Source organism: Eurytemora carolleeae, unplaced genomic scaffold (genome assembly GCF_000591075.1).
Source record: "Eurytemora carolleeae unplaced genomic scaffold, Eaff_2.0 scaffold3, whole genome shotgun sequence".
In the NCBI taxonomy this organism is placed as follows: Eukaryota; Metazoa; Arthropoda; class Copepoda; order Calanoida; family Temoridae; genus Eurytemora; species Eurytemora carolleeae.
The window spans coordinates 79552-104353 of record NW_019397377.1 but is presented as its reverse complement, the minus strand read 5'-3'; the positions used below and the strand labels follow the sequence as shown (position 1 = coordinate 104353).

Below are 24802 nucleotides of genomic sequence, written 5' to 3'. Positions count from 1 at the left end.
AGCAATTAAATACACTGTTCGAAGAGGTTTCTACCTAGGGTAGAAAAATTTTAGAAGGGGGGGGGGTGGATGTATCCTTCCCTTTCCCAATGTTTTCTACATTTGCTGTTGGAAAATATGACAGTGTACAGCTTGACACTAGAGATTCCCTTCCATGTTTTCCTTTTCCTGTTCGATTTTCTTTTTTTACTTTTCTTTATTTTCTTCTTTTTTCTTGTTTAGCTCTTTTTTGCACTTTAAGACCTTTCCAAATAGTCCTTGTAACATCTGAGTTGTGGAAAAGGTAGAGGAGAGAGATTAGGAGATTTGTAAGAAGAAGGGTATAGGGAATTGTTTCCTGTGTTCCTTCATTTTATACTATTTCCCAGTTAGGGGAATTATAAGGAAACTCATAACTGCTCCCCTTATGCAAAATGAGGAGTTGTAAGCCCTGTAAAGCCCTCTTGAGGGGAATCTATTTTAGCAGTCCAGTCCTCAGTCCATTCCTCACAGCCAGTTGAGTAAAAACCAGTATCATTGTGCTTACAGTAGGGAAAGTGCTATGTTTAGTTGTGCATCTAGTATACTACAGGGGAAGCAAGATATAAACATAGATTAAAACCTTCCTTTCTGGTTTTGTGTTATCTGGGTTCTCAGGAGATTTAAGAAGTAATTTATTCCCTGATAGGTATACATGGCTGATACAAGGCTGGGACCCATTTAAGATAGGTCCTTACTCTCTGAAGTCAATCAGGCAACTGGTCTGAAAGGGAATAATCTAACTCATGTTTGGGGTCTGAAAGGGAATAATCTAACTCATGTTTAAGGTTTGAAAGGGAATAATCTAACTCATGTTTAGGTTTGAAAGGGAATAATCTAACTCATGTTAAGGTTTGAAAGGGAATAATCAACTCCTGTTAAGGTTTGAAAGGGAATAATCTAACTGACGTTAAGGTTTGAAAGGGAATAATCTAACTCATGTTTAGGTTTGAAAGGGAATAATCTATCTCATGTTAAGGTTTGAAAGGGAATAATCAACTCCTGTTAAGGTTTGAAAGGGAATAATCTAACTGATGTTAAGGTTTGAAAGGGAATAATCTAACTCATGTTCAGGTTTGAAAGGGAATAATCTAATTCATGTTTAGGTTTAAAAGGGAATAATCCAACTCATGTTAAGGTTTGAAAGGGAATAGTCTAACTCATGTTAAGGTCTGATAGGGAATAATCTAACTCATGTTTAGGGTCTGAAAGGAACTAATTTCTATCTCATGTTAAGGTTTGAAAGGGAATAATCTAACTCATATTTAGGGTCTTTAAGGAACTAATCTAACTCATGTTTAGGGTCTGAAAGGGGACAATCTAATTCATGTTTGGGGTCTGAAAGGGAATAATCCAACTCATCTTTAGGTTTGAAAGGGAGTAATCTATCTCATGTTCAAGGTTTGAAAGGGAATAATCTAACTCATGTTTAGGTTTGAAAGTGAATAATCTAACTCATGTTTAGGTTTGAAAGGGAATAATCTAACTCATGTTCAGGTTTGCAAGGGAATAATCCAACTCATGTTAAGGTTTGAAAGGGAATAATCTAACTCATGCTTAGGGTCTGAAAGGGAATAATCTAACTCCTGTTTAGGGTCTGAAAGGGAATAATCTAACTCATGTTTACTGGTTTGAAAGGGAATAATATATTTCATGTTTAAGGTTTGAAAGGGAATAATCTAACTCATGTTTAAGGTTTGAAATGGAATAATCTATCTCATGTTTAAGGTTTGAAAGGGAATAATCTAACTCGTGTTTAAGGTTTGAAAGGAACTAATCTATCTCATGTTAAGGTTTGAAAGGGACTAATCTATCTCATGTTTAGAGTCTGAAAGCTAACTCATGTATAGGGTCTGAGAGATACTTATCTAACTTATGTTTAGGGTCAGAAAGGGACTAATATATCTTATGTTTAGAGTATAAGTGACTAATATAATGCATTTTTAGGGTCTGAAAGGGACTATGAGCTGTACAATGAGTTTATGAGGGAAATGATGCAACCAGCTCAAAAGTAGGAATTATTATTATTTTTTTATATTTCTAAGTAAATTTGTGGTACAAATATGTGTCTTTGACAAACGATATAAAGTTATGCACAGAAAAAAACTAAACCATCTTACAAAATCATAGGCAGGGGGGTACCCCCCCCATCAATATTAGAGTTTAATAATTTTATAGAATTATAGAGTACGCAACACTAATTTGTCTAATAAAAAGGCTAAACGTAGATATTCTTGAGTTGTATAACGTTTTCTTATCTCTTTTACCTAATATTGGCAAATTATCTAAATAGTCTAGAAATGTTAAGTCATGTATATTTAAATACTTGTAGGCTTCAACAGAATTTAATAATGAATATAAAAAAATAATCCTAGTTTTTATTGGCTAATGTTTATTCATATACCTGTATCCCCTTCTCGGCCCCATCGGGCTCTCATGTGACATATGCATGAATTTTAATCCATATTTAAGGACTTTTTATATGTTGTTTGATATTTAAAATGTTTCTTAGCTACCTACTAACCTTAAAATTGTTCACTTGTCTCCTCTGTACAATAAACCATACACTTTACACCCTCAACATTATAGTCTCAAAAGAAATCATCATCATATCGAGAAATCTTTTCACCAGAGACCCCCTGCAATTTTATTGGATCTGCACCCAAATATTCATAGGAGACCCCAAAATTTGTAGAGGAGATCTACCCCTTCAAATTTCAATGGAGACCCCTGGATTTCCATCAGAGACCCAAATTTTTTTTCATTAAAGACCCTACATAAGTTTTGTTTAAAGACCCCCTTTTTTTCATCAAAGACCCCCATATTTTAGTCAAAGACCACTTGTTCATTAGAGATCTGAAGATTGCTCCTAGAAATCCCCAGTATTATTGGTGACCCCCCAGATTTTAGTTAAGTGCCACATTTCTTTGGAGATTTCAAGATGATGTTAGGTACTTTCCCAAAGGATTTTTTCCAAGTATAAACTTCCCAAATGTGCAAATTCCCAAGCGGCAGCTTCCCAAGTCTGTCCTAGCCACAGTGCTTCCCCCCAACTATGCTAACCACGGTACTCGGCCCCCTAGCCCATCCTAGCCGCAGCCCCCCATGGCAGTCTGTGGCGCCTCAGAGGACCTAAACTAACCTTTGGGTAATTGCCGTTTGGGAAATTGCATGTTTGGGAAGTGCCACTTGGCAAAATACCCTTGCGAAGTTGCCACTTTGGGGAAAAAACCTCATATTGCCCTTTGAAATACCCCTGTATTGAAGACACTTATATTTTCATCAAAGGCCCTTACAGAAAATTTGTAAGTCTCCAATGTTGATTTTCTAATTTTAATACAATTAAATCAAAGTTTCAATGGTTAACAAATTTAGACCCTCTTTAGGTTTTAGCTCTAAACAAGTTGGCATGTATAATAAATTTTCTTTTGTGAGATAAAAATAAAAATAAGTATTTATGAAATTTTAGTATTTTAATTATTTAAATTCTACCACATGGGGAAAAATATAGTTCACAAATATAGCTCTTTCAAACTTATTAAATACCTAATTTTACATTGATACAATGGCATGCACTAGAATATTTGTAATTGTTAATTATCTGAAGGAAACCTCATTTACCAACTTTGTATCCATTTTTTATCTAATTCTTTGTTGCAATGAAAACACTTTCAAAGTAAGAATACTCAACAATTTCTAAATCTTTAAATCCAACAGCATCCAGTGCTTGTGTGATCATTGTACCAAATTCATACTCCATCATATAAGGTTCAGGTCCTTTTTCTCCAGGGGCATCCCAGACATGTCCCCAGGTATTGAACTCTACAAGAGCAAATCTCTCAACAACGTTATCAGGATAAGGAACTTCAAATCCATTCATGGTTCCCCCAGGAGCTGTGAGCCTGTACATTTCTGAAATAATCCGAAGAGCGTTCTCTGCTGGCATTTCATGGAGTACATAGGCATAGTTGATAAAGTCAAAAGACTCAGATTCCAGCCAGGAAAGGTCTTCAGCATTGGCATGATAAAATTCAATGTTACTCACATTTCTCAATGACTGCCATTGTCTTGCCATTCTGATGTACGGAGCAGCAAGATCAACAGCAACAACCTCTGCATCAGGAAAGATTTTAGCTAGAACAAATGCTGAAAACCCCGGTCCAGTTCCAATATCTAAAATTCTCTTGGGTTTCTTATCTCCATGCAGCTTGATGAGCCATTCAGTCAATAGGTCCTCATGGAGAAAATTGAACTTTGAACGTCCCAAATATGAGATCCTGACAGTGTGTCCATTAAGGTATCCACCAGGCAAAAAGTGTACATATGTCTGGTTGAAATGGGAAGGGATGTCAACAGACACTCCAGTAGGCTGAACATCTGAATCATCTTCTAATCCAGCAAATGAAGGATAAGTACTTACAAATGTGTTGAAAAAATTTAAATACTCTTCTAAGTTTCCTCTTGCTCTGAATGCCTGCAAATAAGTGTAAACCTCAAATGGGGTTTCAGGTGCTGTAATAGAATCTTCTTCGCATGAGAAAATTGGGGGTTCAGGAGCAAATTCAGGAGCTCTGTAAAGTTGAGGGATGACAATTTTCATAAACTCAGGGAGAGACTCCATAAACTTTAAATCAAATCCTGACCAGTTAATTCCCAAGAAATCCTGAAGCTCAGTTGATTTAAACACCTTTTCGTGAGCAATAGCAGCTTGTAGGTAGTCATTTAATGAATCTTTATCTGGATTTTCAGGGAAGACAACATCATTTACATTTCCAAAGGTGAAAAACCTTGAGTGAAGAATGTCGTTGAACTTTTCAAAATCTGCCAAAGATCTATGGATCATACCAGCTTCAACTTCCCCACTCTTGATGAGAAGATCAAACTCTATCCTGTAAACCTCTGCTCCTCGAAAGTCTGGAGGATCCAGAGCTACAACTGACATAGCCAATGGTTCACCCTAAAACATAAAAATTTATATTTATGACTTTAATTAAACATAGAGAAGCTTTTTAGGAATGATAAGTTATTTTACACTAATTTTTGCACAAATAAAATCTTGATATTCACAAATTGTTAAAAACAAAATATCATCTGAAAGAATAGTAATTCATAAAGAATGATTAGTTTTCATTCAGTTTTCATTCATGCAGAATCAGATTGTTCATATGTTGTCCAAAAAATAATATATTCAGGTTTTTAGAACAATCTTTATAATTTTGAACCATAGATTTACATCAAACAGAAAATAAACCATTGACAACTGAGATTGAAGCAACTTTGATAAAACTTCTGATTCTTTTTGCAGATGCAAACAATGATGTAATTCTTATTGTAAGAAAGAAATTGAGTCTTTGCCATGAACTCTAATTTTCTAATCTCTATATCTGTGCAATCTGATGGGGTAAGCCTTTAATATTTTAAACTTAGATTATTTGATCTAACTGAATTCATATTTTGAAATATCTAAGGTATACAAAATTGGTTTGCAAAGATAAATGGATTAGAAAATTTGAGTTTGTGGCAAATTTTTCAAATTTCAAATTTCCAAATTAAAAAAAAGTGCTATATACCTCTTGATACGGAGGGATAAAGGAACCTTCATGAAGGCCTAGAGTGACAGTTAAATATACTGATAAGACAAGAAGCTTCATTCCTTATTGTCGTTCAACTACTTTATATTATTATTATCTGCTGTTTATATAGAAGTTTGATAGCCTGGATTTATTGTGTACATACCTTAAAAAAACATCATACTAGAGTAAATTATATAACTATTCTACAATGCACAAAATTTATACGCATTTTATAGCTTTATGCAATTTTATATCTTTATGCTATTTTATATCTTTATGCAATAGTCATAATTATGAACTTAATCCAAAAAATATTGTTCTGTCAAAAACATTGGTTTTAAGTTTGTTGATTATGTAAAATATTATATAAATAGTTCTTTGATAACAATTATTATTCTCGTTTTATGTTTTTCTTTTCAATAGATAAGAAATATCTATAAAATTATAATTCAATATTACTAAGATTTAAGTTTGATTTATTTGTTTGTTTTTACGGTAAATTGTTTTTAACTCAACTATTTGATTAAAGGAAATGAGTCTTTGTCACAAACTCTGATTTTTAAATCCCTATATTTTAACAACCCAATGTTGTAGACCTTAGATATTTCAAACTATGACTTCTGTTATATCAAACAATCAAAGTTTGAAATATCAAAGGTCTACATATTTTGGTTGTAGATATATTGGTATTAGAAAATTGGGATTTGTTGCAAAGACTCAATTCCTTTGGCTTGTCTATCTGTTTGTCTGTTTGTTTGTTTGTATCCAATAAACGTCAAAACGGCTGAACCGATCGGGCCCAAATTTTTTGTGGGACATCACCCTAAAAGCCTAGTCCTTTTTTTAAATAGTTGTTTTATATCTAAAATTTTCATATTAATAATTTTAATTTAAAAGATTGCGGGAAATAAAGTTAGTAAATACATTTTTAATATTTCACTTCGTAAGATTTGATGAAGATTTACACAAATATTTTTTCTTTATAATATAAATCGATGTTAATATTTTGGAAAAAATATATACATTAACATTTCATTTTGGAGAAAGTTTAATTTTAATAAAAATGTCGCAGATTGTTTCTATTATGTTTGTTGTGGCAAAATATTTCATTATGTTTGTTGTGGCAAAATATTTCATTATGTTTGTTGTGGCAAAATATTTCATTATGTTTGTTGTGGCAAAATATTTCATTATGTTTGTTGTGGCAAAATATTTCATTATGTTTGTTGTGGCAAAATATTTCATTATGTTTGTTGTGGCAAAATATTTCATTATGTTTGTTGTGGCATAATATTTCATTATGTTTGTTGTGGCAAAATATTTCATTATGTTTGTTGTGGCAAAATATTTCATCATATTTGTCGAGGCATAATATTTTATCACTTTGTTAAATCTTAAACTTTACCCATAAATTATCCGATAGTAGAAAATGTCTAAATTTTGAAATATCTAAAATTCCTGCAATATGACATAAAGTTTACCTTAAACAAGAATACATGAATTGAAGCTGTAAAGGGACTTTAGACGTATTTTTCAGGACCTCTATGATTATAATTTTGTATTTAATTTTTATATGATTTTTAATTATTAAAAATTTTTAATGCAAGCTGTGTTTTATGTAAAATATAAGCATTTCTAATTCAATGGGAATTACAGAAATTCAATACTCTTATCGGAATTTTTAGTCCGTACAGCATTCAAATCGGATCGTTATAAAAAATCTATTTAATTCCAAACAAATCGTTCGAAGATATTACAACCAATAATCAACGAGAGATTTTCGACGCATTCGTGTATAGATCAAATTTCATAATATTTTTTATTTTTATGATCCGAGAGTTACTTTTCAAAATAATTTCTGTTTCGAGGATTGTTGATAATGAAAACGACATGTTTATATTTTCCAGGAATGTTCGAAAACCAAATACGAATGCGTCGAAAAATAATCGATGACTATTGTTTGTAATATCTGAATAATTTGTTTAGAATTAAATTGATTTGTTTACGATCTGAGTTGAATGTTGCAACTTTCTGAATTTCATGGATGCTACGTTCTTCAGCATGAGTCGTGTTTAACACTTTTCTCCTTATAAACGCAACAGATAAAAATAAGATTAGTAGCGATCAAAAGCGCTTATTTTTCGCCGTAACCTGTATCGGCCCCTTTCATTTTTGCGAACAATCCCTTTAAATGTTCATTTCTTTCAGTTCAAATCCAATACTGCAGTCAATGAGGGTGACTTGAAAACAGTTCTTTTAAGAATGTTTATGAACATCTGGAACTGCTTCAACAAATATTTATTGAAGTATTTAACTTTAAGAAAGAAACCTTACAAAAATATCAATTACATGATATATTTATTACATTTGATTCATTACATTTTTCAAAATCCATATTATTTATAAGTAGAGATAAATTAATAAACAAAGCTAGAAATAAGAGATTGTTAAGAATTCAGGGGCGTACACAGGAACTTGTTCAGGGGGGAGGAAGATCAGCCCTGTGTACACGCCTCTGATATAGACATATTCTTCTGTCCTATGCAGTGCTGAAGTCTTAATATATTATCTTAAACTGCCAATTTAATTTAAATCACATTTCAGTAAAAGACCATAATAAAATTTAATTCAATTTTATATCTTAATGCTAAATATAATTTTTTTTTAGAAATGTTACAAAATTGATTTATTACTCATTACTTACTTATTCTGTAATGGCAAAACATTGAGTTTTTGAATGGATTCGGATTTTATGATTCCATTTTTTTTTGGGTTGACTGAAAGATGATCGACTGACTACTCGATTTATTGATTCATTGGTTGATTTGATAGATGCATTGATTAACATAATGAAATAGCAATGTGTTAACATAATTGATCATTAAACGATAATTTATTAATTTTACTTCGTTTTGAAAAAATGGATTGATTTTTTAATTTATTGATTGATTTTTTGATCAATTGACGGATAATTGATCAGTTCATTGAATATTAATTGATTGATTGATTAATTAAATATCTAGGCGTGGATCTCTGTGCATCCCGTATTCAATGTCCTGCTCCGCGGCTCCTCAGGTCTGAATAAAACATTTTTTGGCCAATCATTGAATGATCTGAACCCGCTGTACAAGTAATTAGTAGTACAGGCCGGTATTGTAAATTAAATATAAACTACAGTGAAACCCTTAATAACGAATACATCGAAAGAATTCATCAAATGCCGTATTCTTCACTTTCTGATAGTGGAATGTTGCAGATATTTAGTTTTTTAATTAAATGATTATATGGAAATCTTTAAAACGACATTTGATAAATTCTTCCGATGTATTTGTGATTAAGGGTTTCACTGTATATACATTTTGTAAAAGCTGGATAGGATTTAAGTCTTCAAGCTTTAAAAATATTTAAATTTTTTATTTAGATTCAGCTTATATTTGAAACTTGTTTTAGTTTTGCTGCTCTGGCTTTGTGTGCAAATGCAACCTATGGGGAGCCAACTGCAAGGTAACACGTTTCTTGGTATAAAATTTTGACTCTAGTCTGGCCTTGCTGTAACAAAATAAATTGTTTGTAATTTATTCTCTTTGTTTAAATCCTCTTTTATTAAAGAAATAATAATTGTTTTCTTCTCGTAAATGTTTTAAATTGTTTACTTTTAGGATTTCATTACTTACAGTAAATAAGTCACAATACCAAGAGACCCCAGTCAATTTTGCAATCTATAAAATTGCCTTATTTTAAAAAATTTAAGAAATATTTATTTTTAGTGTGACAGGGGAGGTCTTTTCTCCGGCAGATAAGAGTTTACTTGTAGTTCAGTTTATAGAATAAAACTTGAGCCGGACTGCCCTTCATTTGAGCCATCTTTGCAAGGATTTATAAGTATCCTTTCATACATTTTGAACAAAAAACTAAAAAACACTTTTCTTCTTATCCTTATATCTTTGCAACCTGATTTCGCAGACCTTTTATATTTCAAACTATGATCTAGCTGCTATAGATCTAAATCTATGTTATGCTGGACCAAATTGGCTGAATTTTTTAGTAAACCAATTAATGGGTGTAAAATAGGCTAAAAGATTAGAATTATTATTTTCCAAAAGAGTTTTTAAAATTCCACGGTCAACGCCCGGCACTTCAGCTAGTATGAAAAATAAATCAAAAAGTTTACATAACAAGAGGAAATATTCTATATAGTAGGGTATGTCGACTGTTTGGTCTTACAGTCCAAGAATCTAGTAATAAATAATAAGGTGCAAGGTACTTCCCCAAAGGCATTTTCCAAAGCGGCAACTTCCCAAGGGTATAATTCCAAGCGGCAACTATCCAAATGAACTATTTCCCAAGCGGCAACTTCCCAAGTCTGTCCTTGCCGCAAAATGTTCTAGACTCAGTTGCCTTGCCGCTTGAAAAAATGGCTGTGTGAAAATACCTAACACCAATAATAATATGGGTTTGCTGATATTAATATTAATGATTGTTTCAGCCTACTGTGGACTGCTACACAATTTATCTTAATACATATATTATCCTCATATTTATTGTAAATGCATAATATACCGAGAGCAGAAAATAAACTTTAAAAAATCTATCTTTATTTACTCAGCTGGGAACTCTTGGAATGTGGATATAGATTTCAATGCTTGACGCTAATCTTTGTTAATCTGCAGATTATTTTAATCTTTATTCGATGTTGTGGTAAAATTGTACTCTGAAGGAATTTGAAAAGAAAAGCAGTAAGATCCTTAAAATCGAAAGTATCCACAGTGGATATCAAGATAAAGTGTTCGGAATTATGAGTTTTCTACACAAACTTTCAAGCTCTGATTACACAATAATCTGTTACCGTCGTTTTATTCTTAGGTGACGCACTACTTAAAAAAGATAGGGGCATGCCGGATTCACACCTTTCATCTGATAAAATAATATGTGTCGTTGGTCTAGCAATTGAAAGTGCTAAATTTGGTCAATTTGCTCTATTTTTCTTCATCGGAAGAAAACGCTCATTTAAAAATAATAAAAATTTAAAAAAAGAGAAAATCATGATTATTCATTAAAGCTTGATAGTTCAAAGCTTTTTAGATGAAATGACGTCTACAGTCCCTTAGTGATGGTTTATGACGTCAACAGTCCCTTAGTAATGGTTTATGACGTCAACATTCCCTTAGTGATGGTTTATGACGTCTACAGTCCCTTTAATGGTAGGTATGACGTCCATACTCCTTGTTGATGTCATACAACATCATTAAAGGGACTGTTGACGTCATACCCACCATTAAAGGAACTGTATACGTAATACAACGCCATTAAAAGAACTGTTGACATTATTTAACATCATTAAAGGAACTGTTGACTTCATAAACCATCACTAAGAAACTATGGACTTCATATCCAACATTAAAGGGACTGTTGACGTCATACCCACAATTAAAGGGACTGTTGACGTCATATCCACCATTAAAGGGACTGTTGACTTCATACCACCATTAAAGGGACTGTTGAAGTCATATCCCCATTAAAGGGACTGTTGACTTCATACCACTATTAAAGGGACTGTTGACGTCATATCCACCATTAAAGGGACTGTTGACGTCATACCCCCATTAAAGGGACTGTTGACTTCATACCCACCATTTAAAGGGACTGTTGACGTCATACCCACCATTTAAAGGGACTGTTGACATTATTTATCATCATTAAAGGAACTGTAGACGTCATAAACCATCACTAAGGGACTATGGACGTCATACCTACCATTATTAAGGGACTTATATCTGATTTAGTGCAAGCAGAAAATAAATTGGTTTCAAAGTATTTACATTTTTGTATCAATGCAACTTAGAGAAAATTTTCTTTTAATAAAAGTAAATTTTATCCAGTTTGAACCTTTCCCTTCGGCCTTCCCTTCCTTCCCAAAGAACAGACCAAATTTATTTTTTGGTTAGTTAAAACATAACATAAAAGTTGCTTCAAAGTCATCTTCTTATTCCAAAGTTTTATGGGAACCACTGCATGGTACGAAGTCTTCAAATCATTATCTTTGATCAACCAAATATATCATATATTACGTCAAATTAAAGTGTATTTCCCGCTGATTCAACATTTTATATGTTTTCCAGTTTACTATTTCTATAAAAACTGCATTGAAAATAACAAAAATGTATGGAATTTCTCTTATGTTAGTTAATAAATTTGGTCTTTTCATACGGTCTAAAACTTCCTCTGTGGTCTCACGTTTATCAATTTAAATTACATCATAATTTTTATTTTTGTCCAGTTATTTTTTTCTGATTAAAATATATTGATAAAAGAACGTATAAAACGCAATTTAGGTTTTTGATGAAATTCTAGAAAATGTTGGTAATCACTATTTATATTCCTCCTTGTAAATCATAATATTAAATGTAATTGAATCACTCCTGTGGGACAAACAGTATTTGGTTTAATCAGCTGATTTCGTTAAGAATATTTATATAGTATGAATTTATAAAGAAATTGATAGATATATGCTAAAGTCTATCGATTTTAAAGTTTCGCCCTTATGGGAATAGGAATCTGTATGCCCCTGTCCAATTGGAATGGGGAGCTAGCTGTATGCCACCACCATATGGGAATGGGAAGCTGTGTGCCACCACCTTATGGGAATGGGAAGCTGTGTGCCTTTGCAAAATATACGAATATAAAAAAGGTATGCCACCACACTATGGGAATGAGAAGCTGTATGCCACCACCCTATGGGAATGGGGAGTTGTATGCCCCTGCCCTATGGGAAAGGGAAGCTGTGTGCCCCTGCAATATATGGGAATAAAGATGTTTGCCAACACACTATGGGAATGGGAAGCTGTTTGCCACGACCCTATGGGAATATAAAGATATATGCCAACACACTATGGAAATAAGAAGCTGTATGCCATGCCACCCTTTGGGAATGGGGAGTGGTATTACCGTGTTCTAAGGGACTGGGAAGCTGTGTGCCTTTGCCATACAATGGGAATCGAAAGCTGTGTGCCACCACCCTATGGGAATGGGGAGTTGTATGCCCCTGCCCTATTGGAAAGGGAAGCTGTGTGCCACTGCCATATATTGGAATTAAAAGATGTATGCCACCACACTTTGGGAATGAGAAGCTGTTTTTACATTTGAGGAATATTAAAATTTACTTTCTAGAAGTTTTAAAATTTATCGATTAATATTCGAATTATTGAAAACAGAAAATTGTAGGCTTTCCAGTAGTAAATATGATTTCATCCGCGCTGAGTTCTGCAACCCTATGGGAATGGGAGTTGTAAAAACTTAAAACTGAAAAAATATTGTTTTCAGATTGTGATCTAAAGTCCCAGCTTGCAATCTAGTCACGTATAAACTTAATACTTTATATACTTTATATAACTTTGTATAAAAGTTCCAACTGGTCCATGGAAAGAACAAGATGCATTAAAAAAACAGAGAAACCAGACATTTAAAAAAATTATATATCAATTCTCAAGACCGGGTCATCTTGGAAGTTTTGTGACGCCTGGGCCTTTGGGTTTAACTTGCTGATTCGCATTTGTTTTCTTTCCATTCTTGACATTTAATTCTGTAACGCGCTGTAACAGATAATTTGCAATAGCCTGGTAAATTTTATTAGGAAGCTGTGGACAAAACCTGTGTTTTTATGAATTCGATGTTATAATATTTTTTTCTGCAAAATGATTTTCCGAGAAATGTTGCAGGTCAAGTATGAATTAGATATAAACGTTTTGAATTTTAAAAACTTATTTTACTTTTATCGTGGTTTCTCTGCAAATGTGACTTGTGACTATTAAATCTATCTTTCACATTTTGGATCATATAAAGCTTTTATAACATTAAAAATTAGGTAAATGTTTGCATGTTAGGTATTTTTCCTTATTTGTGTGTTTTTAATACCATAATCTTTTTTCCGATAGAGTCCAACTAAATAAGATTCATTTTCAACAAAAAAATTATTTTTGAACAATTTTCGACAGAGTGAAAAATATAAATTTCATGATTTTTGAGATTTTTGGTCTTTCTGAGATCTCCTAATATACTGGAGGTAGGGTTTCATTGAAATTACCATATGTTTTGCGCATCTTTTGCGTCAGAAGCGCAGTACGTTTTTTTTGCGAAAGGGGATTGTGTCCCCCCCTACATCAAATGTGCCAACTCCACCATCCCCTTTACGCAAAACCGGAATTATTGCTCAAAACGTAAATTTGTAAACAAAAAATTATATTTTTACGCAAATTGACCAAAATTGATAAGTTTCAGTCAAGTTTCAGCACATTTTAGAATTGGCAGAACGAGATAGTTTATAATAGACAGTACGAGATAGTTTAGAAGAGACAGAACGAGATAGTTTAGAATAGGCAGAATGAGATAGTTTAGAATAGACAGAACGAGAAAGTTTAGAATAGACAGAACGAGAAAAAAATTGGGTTGACCGGCACGTTTGCTTAGCATAGTGCAATGTTTTATGCTCGCGCGGGCAACCACTTTGGGCATAGCCCCGAGTGGTTTTGTAGCTGAAAACCGCAGCATCTAAAAAGATTTTTTAAATAATCTGCATGTATTTGTTAATATACTCCATCAGATCCTGCTCATCCAGCTCATGTGTCTCTCTGTGTTTAACTTTCTTAGCCTCATTCACATATACAATGTTACTTCCTATCTGTGGGTTTGGTTAGGTTAGTACCAATTCTAGGCCGCGTGTTGTTGCTATAACAAGCTATTAAAAATAAAGGTGTTATGTTACACATAAAATTCTTTAGAATATTTTTAGTTTCATTATGCTTGTTTTAAAATCCTATAACATACTTTTATTTCCCAAGAGGAATATGTTTATTTATTCTTGGACCTTTTTTCTTTTTACGCATTTATAAGAATCATACAGAAAGACTGGTCAATAGAAAGACGACAGGTAATACTCAGTGTATTGAATTAAAATGGTCCAACGAGAGATACAGCAATTGTACAGTGTATACAACCCAATTTAACTTAATAAGTTAATATTTGTTTTTATGCAACATAAAATTTACATAATATTTACATAATATTTACATAATATTTACATAATATTTACATAATATTTACATAATATTTCAAAAAAGTAATATTCGATCCTGCTCCACAGTTTTATTTGTCCGACAATACTATGTTCAAAAGTTTTAGTTTTAAAAAATCGTTCTTTAATGCTTTTAATTTTACTATTATGTTTTTGTTATGTTTAAGTATGATATATAAAAGTTCAGTTTATAGAATAAAACTTGAGCCGGACTGCTGAAAGAAGAATGTCACGATGAAACACAGTGTCCAGCAATAACCAATCTTAATAAACAATAGAATATGTTCTAGACTTATTTTAAGAAGATACATACAAATATACAAATATGAACGAAGAGCTTTATTATAAAGATATATGATTGGAAAAATGCAGCTGCAAAATCAGATGATAAAAGAGAGTGAAAGTATAATAAATTTCCAACCGTTTTTCAATAGTAAAAATAGGATATTCTTAGTTAACGCTTGGGCATCTATATATATATATATAAAGTTGTAATCTCTGTTCGGGTGTCTGTTTAAAATTATATCTGTAAAAAAATCAGAAAACCACTTTTGTGAACCACCTTTAAAGTCCAGGAAACGGAATACAAAACGATTGTACCATGGTTGTCAAACAATTTTCCATCTGAAATAAATGCCTCCAAATTCCCATGTGACTCAAATTAAAGTTATTTCAGTGCATATATTAGATATGTCTTGGCAGAAGAGAAACTTAATGGAATAGGCTAGAATTTATGTTTCAACTTAAAGAGACTGGAAGACGTAATTTCAAGCCACCCTTTATTTTACAATAACGCGTGCACCCTTTAAACCTTCATTAGCGTAATAATAGAATATATCATTGTTTCGTTTTCTTATAAAACTTGTTTCATTTTTTGCTTAAATGTATGTAATTACAAATAAAGTTGTTTCATTTTTAAAAGGGTTAGGATAAAAAAATTCAAAGTATTAATTTGAGAATAAATAATAGACAATTAACACATGAAAATTTCATTAAATGTAAAGTTATACATTAAGAACTGTCCTGTCTATGAAATATTCTATTAATTAAAATCTTCTATGAAATATCCACGAAAAATGTTCTGAAGTCTCCTATAGAGAAAATTTATACAGTATATAAACTTATGAAATTTCCTATCTGAGAACTTTTACAAATATTTTACGATAATAATATTATTTTTTTTAAATATTTTATCGCTAAAACTAACTCGATTTTTGTTCTAAAGTGGCTTCAGGTTAAAAAGAATATAAAAATACTTTATTTGAACAGTTTAATTTTTAACATATCATTCATTACCTATTTTTTAAAATAGGAATTTGATAAATTAATTTTCAGAAACATGAAAGAATATATTTTAGTTTATTGTAGATTAAATTTCAAAACCATGATTTACTTTGCTTTTATTTGCTGCCAACTCATGGTTAAAATATGAGGGGGTAGGTTCATGTTCATGAATGGAACTGTAGAGTGTTGGTTCATGTTCATGAATCGAACATTTTGTAGGTTCATATTCATGAATTAAACATGGTAAATGTTTATGTTCGTGAATAGTGGCGGGAACCGAATGTGAATCGTATCCAAAGTGAAAGTCTAATTCATTAGCAGGAGTAGGGGGCGGAGCTAATATTCTCAACTCTTCAAATCTAGTGCTTCCCTCAAATTCAGAATGAATTTGATAGTTTGCTCCTTGGTTGGTGAAAATTGTAGTTTTTTCTCCGAGAATTGAGATGGATTCAGGTGCTGATTTTAGCTCATATTCTGATTCAGAAGTTGACTCTGTTTTCGATTCAGCGCTGTGCATTAGGTGCTTGTCTAATTCAGCTGTTTTCTGGGATATTGGTTGATCTGTTATATCACGTGTCGATTCTTCTGTTTCCTCCGATCTGGATTCAGCTGTTTTAGCTGGTTCCGATTCAGCTGTTTTGTACAATTTGGATTCAGCTGTTTTAGCTGGTGTCGATTCAGCAGTTTTCTCCTTGTTTAAGTTATAATCAGAGTTTGACTGATTAAGAAGGATGATTTGAGAAACAGATTCAATCTCAACCCGTCGGTCCAAGGCCTAAAATTAAAGAGCAGACTGTATATGCAAAGTATTTTTTTTCTTTTTTTAGCAGGACATAATTTAAACAATATGCAAAGGAACAGTTGTTGTTGTCTTAAATGACTCTAAATTACACCTTAAGTTCTATTTTTAATTAATTAACTAATTACTCTCCTTAATTAATTAATTTGATTATATTTAATTAAATTAACTAATTACTCTCCTCAAACATAAAATTTTCTCGTCCTTAAACCGATCGGATCAGAATTTTTTGTAGGACCTCAAATGATATACCTTTTTTTTGTAGACCTTAGATATATTCTAAGTAATAGACGCCACTAGATCAAAAAGTCAAAGTTAAAAATAATCAAAGATATATACACTATACACTGTACAGCATGAAGTTAGAAAATTATATAAAGTAAAGAGAAAATTAGAGTTTGAGGCAATAAATTAGATCCTTTACTATAGACCAGGTATGTATTGGTAGAGACTATGAAATATAGTGAGTATTACCATTAATCTAGGATAATTACCTTACTAGAGCCCGGGAGATCATATTCATAAACAGATTCATTATCTTCCTCCTTCCATCTGTAAAGGGATTGTTAACAGTTTTCAAGGAGAATTGTAATTTGTAATGTAAAGCTATAAGAAGGATTTTTTACATCGATAAAATTTTCTTAAAATAAAAATTGTACAGAAGAGAAGGTCAAGGCCTTAGTATTGATATATTGAAATATTTCTGAAAGATGTTGGATTTTAACATTCTATTTTTTAAACCGGAATTTTGGTTGGTGAATGGGAATCGAACATGGCATTCTTTAATTGGAAGGTCACTTTACATATACATCGGATACATTCCTTTTAAGAAATAAGTTGGATGTAATTTTAATAGAATATTGAAGTACAATATTTAATCACTTTATTTCCAATTTGCAGACTCAGTGAAACTAGAATTTGAACAGTTATTAAGGTATTCTCGGAAAATAAAAAATAAATAAAAAAGAAAAGTATAAAGTAGGATGAATAAAAGAAAACAGGAATAGTAGAAATCAAATTTTTCAGAGTTTGACCTAAATCTATTAATTATACAGCTATAATTGTATTCAAACTGAATATATTAATACTAAAGACAATTATATTTGACCTGAATCTATTAATAATACAGATAATTATATTTGACTTGAATCTATAATTATACAGCTATAATTGTATTCAAACTGAATCTATTAATACTAAAGACAATTATATTTGACCTGAATCTATTAATAATATAGATAATTATATTTGACCTGAATCTCTTAATGATACAGATAATTTTATTTGACCTGAATCTTTTAATAATACAGATAATTATATTTGACCTGAATCTATTAATAATACAGATAATTATATCTGACCTGAATCAATTAATGATACAGATAATTATATTTGACCTGAATCTATTAATAATACAGATAATTATATTTGACCTGAATCTATTAATAATACAGATAATTATATTTGACCTGAATCTATTAATTATACAGCTATAATTGTATTCAAACTGAATCTGTTAATACTATAGACAATTATATTTTACCTGAATCTATTAATAATACAGATAATTGTATTTGACCTGAATCTATTAATAAAACAGATAATCATATTTGACCTGAATCTATTAATAATACAGATAATTATATTTGACCTTAATCTATTAATAATACAGATAATTATATTTGACCTGAATCTAGTAATAATACAGATAATTATATTTGACCCGAATCTATTAATACTGAAGATAATTGTATTTGACATGAACCTATTAATTATGCAGCTATAATTGTATTCAAACTGAAACTATTAATACTAAAGACAATTATATTTGACCTGAATATATTAATAATACAGATAATTATATTTGACCTGAATCTATTAATTATACAGCTATAATTGTATTCAAACTGAATATATTAATACTAAAGACAATTATATTTGACCTGAATCTATTAATAATACAGATAATTTTATTTGACCTGAATCTATTAATAATACAGACAATTATATCTGACCTGAATCAATTAATGATACAGATAATTATATTTGACTTGAATCTATAAATAATACAGATAATTATATTTGACCCGAATCTGTTAATTATACAGATAATTATATTTGACATGAATCTATTAATAATACAGCCATAATTATATTTGACCTAAATCTATTAATACTAAAGATTATTATATTTGACCTGAATCTATTAATAATACAGATAATTATATTTGACCTGAATCTATTAATAATACAGATAATTATATTTGACCTGAATCTATTAATGATGCAGATAATTATATTTGACCTGAATCTATTAATGATGCAGATAATTGTATTTGACCTGAATCTATTAATGATGCAGATAATTATATTTGACCTAAATCTATTAATGATGCAGATAATTATAAAGAAGGATGCAAGCACAGCGCTACTGATGACTCCTCGCACAGTATTCTCCTGAATTACACACTACTAAAAGAACTCTGAACAAAAAATTTTAAATATGTAGTTCCAAATTATTAACAAAATGTAAGGGACATTTAAAAAATCGTTTTCTTAAAAATGTTTTGTGATTTTGATAAAACAAAATATTCTAATATATAATTATAATTATATTTTCTAATATTCTTTTGAATCTAAAAGAAAGGGTTACTTGAAATTACGTCTACAGACTTTTTAAGTACATTTCTTTATTTAACTTACATAATACTGTTTGTAGTAAGGCACATCCATTCTACTCACTGTAGTGTTGAAACTCTGAAGTCCTTGAGTGAATCATCAATGTTCATTCATAGAGGAGAAATAGGTGGGAGTGGTAAAATTTTCTATTTTTAAGATATAGTTTATATCAACTTATTACTATCAAATTAAGTTTAATATGGTTTTAAAAGCAATCGAAAAAATTGTTAATATGTTTGACTATGTCATATTTTTGTATACAGGTAGTTTACTGCTAGAGTCCTAACACCTGATAAACAATAGGTATTGTATTCACAAGGCATACATGCTGACATAACTCTTCAAGGTAGTTAGCAATATTGAAATATATATAACTCATTTTCTTAGAGATTTTTCAGTCAATAATATGGAAGATATCGTCAATTTTCTACTTTTAAAATTGTCAAATTCTCACGGTATACTCCATTGTTTATGTATCATAAAATTCGCAAATTAATTTTATAGAGAAACAGTAATTAAAATACTATTTAAAAAAAGACATTATGAATGGCTCATGCAACCATGAACTCACAGGCTTTTTTTGGATTTAGTTTTTCTTCTGTCTGTCAGACATTTTTTTAACAAAGTTGGTATAAAATCTTTTAAAAATGTTTTCTGCAACAGATACCCAGAAGGCGATAGATTGGCTCATTTCTCTATACAAGTCTAAACCATATCCCTTGATCTTGATATTTACAATGGGCATTTTTAATTTTTTAAATTTTGCTTTTGAACATCTGCAATTTCTCTGTTCTCTCAATGGTTAAGACTAAGAGCGAAATTCTCTGGTTTCTGATCGGCTGTTCGTTTTCCATCGACAATCTTTAGTGAACGTATAAAATGAATGCCTTTTTTTCGACTATGAAATGTGCACCCTTCAGAAGATGGGTGGTAAGGATAGTAAAGGTCGGAGAGTGTTTTGAATGCCAGAAACAAGCTCAAAACTATTGATTCAATGAGAACCGATACCCATTTTGTATACCATGCGCAAAGAATAATCAAAGAGTGGGGATGCGGTCTCTTTAAAAACTGAAGGTATTTGGGGGAGTAAGGGTAGTTGCCATTCAGATTCACCTTCAATTCAACCTTCACGGGATATTGACAAAAGTTTAAATTAATCTTATCCACAACATCCACAATACAAGAGTTTTTCAACCTCAGGGCACATTTCAGAACTTGCAGTGACAAGTTTATACAAAATCTATGTGAAAGAAAGGACGAGTACGACAATAATACCGATGAGTTTGAGTTTTAGGGTTTCCAAAATATGTATGTAACTGGAAATTCAAGAAATTTTTGTATAATCGTCGAAAGATGGGGGACATACACAATGTTTATGCCCCCCCCCCCTTATACCCCCAAGGAAATGGGGGGGGGGGGGGGGGGGGAGGCCGAAGGTGACATGTAAATAGAGGAAAGGGAAAGGAACTGAGTTTTTGCCACAAAATATGATTTTACAATCGCCATATCTTTTCAACCTGATTGTGTAAATCTTTGATATTTCAAACTATCATGATTTGATCTAAAATGATTCATAGTTTGAAATATCTAAGGTTTTCGACGATTAAATGCAATGTTATAGTGATAAGAAAATCAGAGTTTGTGACAAAAACTCAGTTCCCTTTCAAATTATTTGTACTTAAGTAAATGTTAAACTCTCCGATTTGAGTAAGATACAGCAGATTTTCAAAGCTGAAATTCAAGATTTTGAGCTGCAGAAATAAACAAAAAATATGGAATTTCCCTTTGTATCTTACTCATTTATGCAAATTTTTCAGTATTCTGTCCTGCAGTTTGGGTAAAGAAAGCTTAAAATAAATAATATATTGAGATTCTTAACTGTTAAGGATATTTAGAACATGTATTTATCAAATTTTGTTGTGTGTAAAGAATATTTCTCAAGATTACACAGTAAATTCAGGCGAGATTTTAAAAACTTGATTTGCTTTATATGGCCTTACATGAAATATTTTCAACTCAAAGTGAATCTGTTTCTATACCATCATTGATTAACGCCATATTCTTAATTTTAAGATCAAGTTCAAAAACCCTAAAGACCCTATATTTGATAGTGAACATTTTAGCTTAAAATATGGACACGTAAACCCTAGACCCATTATTCATTCATAATAAGAATAGTTGTACTGAGTGGTATTTCAAGTATTTTTGCCCATTTAGCAATTCTAAGTTTGAAATTGCTACTTGGAAAACATTTTATGCATTCAACTTAAACAACAAAACTATTAAAATGTTAAACAAATTAAACGTTTATTCTCAACAAAACTTTTCTACCATTTTGAAAAACTGTTTTGAAATCCTCTAAACAAATTAAAGTTTGATTTAATAGAATTTAATTTTTTTTTTTTTCATAATTAATTTTAATATATAAATGCACAATAAAAAAACATATATTACAGAAAGGAAATTAGTCTTCGGAACAAAATTAACTATTCTAATCCATATATTTTTTGCTTCCTAATTTTTGCAACCTAATTTTCTAAACCTTTGATATTCGAAACTAAGATTATTTGATCCAATAGAATTCATAGTTCTAAATATCTAAGGTCTACGACATTTGGTTGCTATGATATAGGGATTAGAAAATCAAGATTTATGGTAAAGACTGAATTCCTTTAAAATGCGCCGTTAACATTAAACTTGGATTAGATAACAAGTTTTAATTACATAGTTTGATTATACAGTCTGCAGAGTATGAGTAATAAATAAAATAAAATACATTTGTTAAAGATTAATGGAATATTTTATTTTTTAATAAAATATCTTTAAAACACATTGAACGTTTACAACTATAAAAGTATTAATGCTAAATCTTTTTTTCTTTTGGGGGGGGGGTGATCTTTTTATTTATTCATTTAAAAGTTGTGAAACGTGAGTATATTCTGACACCAAAACAGTTTAAATTTCCCTGCTGAGTTTAATCCTTGTATTTTATACAGACTGTTGTTTCTTGTGTAAACGCTTCAAGGGAGTGAACAGTCCCTTCCCGTCCGCTACCAGATTCTTTACACCCACCAAAGGGCATCTCCAGGCATCTTAAACAAAAATGAAAATAAATCGAACGGCGGGGAAATTGAGAAATTAAAAAAATCACAGCACATAGATTCACCCTGCTTATAAAAAGTCTCATCATTTTTTAAGACAGGGTCGACATTGAAGTGTCGCCACGCCTTTGGCATTGACTTTACCAATCTAACTCACTAATGCTTTCTGTAGCCTTATGCATGTTCATTTTAGCACGCACTATAAAGCACGTGTTATTAACTTTGGTTTTTAAAAAGTAATTGGCAAAACTCTTATTGATTTTTGCTTGAGAGCTTGCAACATTTATTCGAATGGAAGTACACTCTAATTTTAAATTTGAATTTAACCTTTTACCCTTTATAAAGAATTATCAATGGTTAAGATTTCGTGTCCTTTCTTTCTGAAATAAAATTTTTTTAATTTTTTTCTGCTGCCTTTAAATCCGCTAGTCAAGTTTAAAGAGAACCATAATTGAAAGCCGGGTTAGAATCTTCATTTTGTTAGAGAGTTATAGGGGACGGTTTTGAATCGGACATGCTACAATTTTTGAGTAAAAATTAGTTGAAATTACTCCTACAGTTTCTAAAATTTTAACTCCTGTATTTCTACCTGATTAACCAGCAGTTTGCCCAAACCGTTCCAACTTCAAGTTCCTCTCCGAGCCGGTGAACCCGGCCTAGGTTACTTGACCATACACTAGCACACAGACCATACCTGTACAGTGTACAGTGTACGTACATGGTTTTGTGAGTTCAACTATACCGATGTATTTCTAAATTGGATTGTTACTGTAGATAATTCTCTTTTTGGCTACATCTTTGTCAATTTCACGGTTAGTTGATAATATATTTATGATTTTAAAGGTTTTGCACAAATTTAATTAAAAAAATAACGACACTAAAGACAACAACGAAAATTTTTAGATAGTGAAAATTTGACACCATTGATAAGAATGACAACATTGATATAATGACAATAATGATAACAATGATGAAAATGATAATAATGACAACACTAATAATAACGATAAAAATAATAATAATGATAATGATGATATTAATGTAATAATGACAATAATACTAATATCAAAAATAATGATTATAATAAGAATAATAATAATCATAATAATAATAATAATAAAGATAAAAATCACAATAATAAAACACTGGTAATATTGCTAGAATAATAACAAGACTGATAATAATGAAAATAATAAAAATAATAATAATACTGATAATACTGATAGTAATGATAATAATGATAATAATGATAATAGTGAAAATAATGATAATAATGATAGTAATAACAAGACTAATTATGATGATGATATTAATAATAATGAACACTATAAGAATGATGAAAATAATAACACTGATAATAATGATAGTAATAACAAGACTAATTTTAATGATGATATTAATAATAATGAACACTATAAGAATGATGAAAATGATAACACTGATAATAATGATAGTAATAACAAGACTAATTATAATGATGATAATAATAATAATGAACACTATAAGAATGATGAAAATAATAACACTGATACTAATGATAGTAATAACAAGACTAATTATAATGATCATAATAATAATAATGAACACTATAAGAATGATGAAAATAATAACACTGATACTAATGATAGTAATAACAAGACTAATCATAATGATCATAATAATAATAATGAACACTATAAGAATGATGAAAATGATAACACTGATACTAATGATAGTAATAACAAGACTAATTATAATGATCATANAGATACAGATACAGATACAGATACAGATACAGATACAGATACAGATACAGATACAGATACAGATACAGATACAGATACAGATACAGATACAGATACAGATACAGATACAGATACAGATACAGATACAGATACAGATACAGATACAGATACAGATACAGATACAGATACAGATACAGATACAGATACAGATACAGATACAGATACAGATACAGATACAGATACAGATACAGATACAGATACAGATACAGATACAGATACAGATACAGATACAGATACAGATACAGATACAGATACAGATACAGATACAGATACAGATACAGATACAGATACAGATACAGATACAGATACAGATACAGATACAGATACAGATATAGATATAGATACAGATAAAGATACAGATGCAGATACAGGCTCTGATCTAAATTACACCATTCGATCAGAATTGTATTGTAGATACCAAAAATGTTCAAAATCGTCAATATTAGTTCAAAATTGAGAGTTGAGACCTTAGTTACCATAACGATTTTTTTGGACAC

General features: G+C 30.8%; 2 protein-coding genes and 1 long non-coding RNA gene across 3 annotated transcripts; all 3 read right to left on the bottom strand.

Moving 5' to 3' along the window:
• Window positions 1–3634: 3634 nt before the first annotated feature.
• LOC111713864 (uncharacterized) lies at window positions 3635–5689 on the bottom strand. Its single transcript, XM_023488829.1, has 2 exons — window positions 5589–5689; window positions 3635–4975 (listed from the first exon to the last, which is right to left on the bottom strand). Exons 1-2 carry the CDS (start codon window positions 5667–5669, stop codon window positions 3662–3664), a joined length of 1395 nt encoding a protein of 464 aa, XP_023344597.1. The 5' UTR covers window positions 5670–5689; the 3' UTR covers window positions 3635–3661.
• A 10307-nt stretch (window positions 5690–15996) lies between these two features.
• Window positions 15997–19579, bottom strand: LOC111713911 (uncharacterized). Its single transcript, XM_023488902.1, has 4 exons — window positions 19445–19579; window positions 19119–19198; window positions 17236–17293; window positions 15997–16717 (listed from the first exon to the last, which is right to left on the bottom strand). The coding sequence occupies exons 1-4, from the start codon at window positions 19472–19474 to the stop codon at window positions 16028–16030; spliced, it is 858 nt and encodes a 285-aa protein (XP_023344670.1). The 5' UTR covers window positions 19475–19579; the 3' UTR covers window positions 15997–16027.
• A 2705-nt stretch (window positions 19580–22284) lies between these two features.
• LOC111713927 (uncharacterized) lies at window positions 22285–23237 on the bottom strand. Its single transcript, XR_002767833.1, has 2 exons — window positions 23111–23237; window positions 22285–22512 (listed from the first exon to the last, which is right to left on the bottom strand). It is a non-coding gene; the product is annotated as an uncharacterized LOC111713927 (long non-coding RNA).
• Window positions 23238–24802: the final 1565 nt, after the last annotated feature.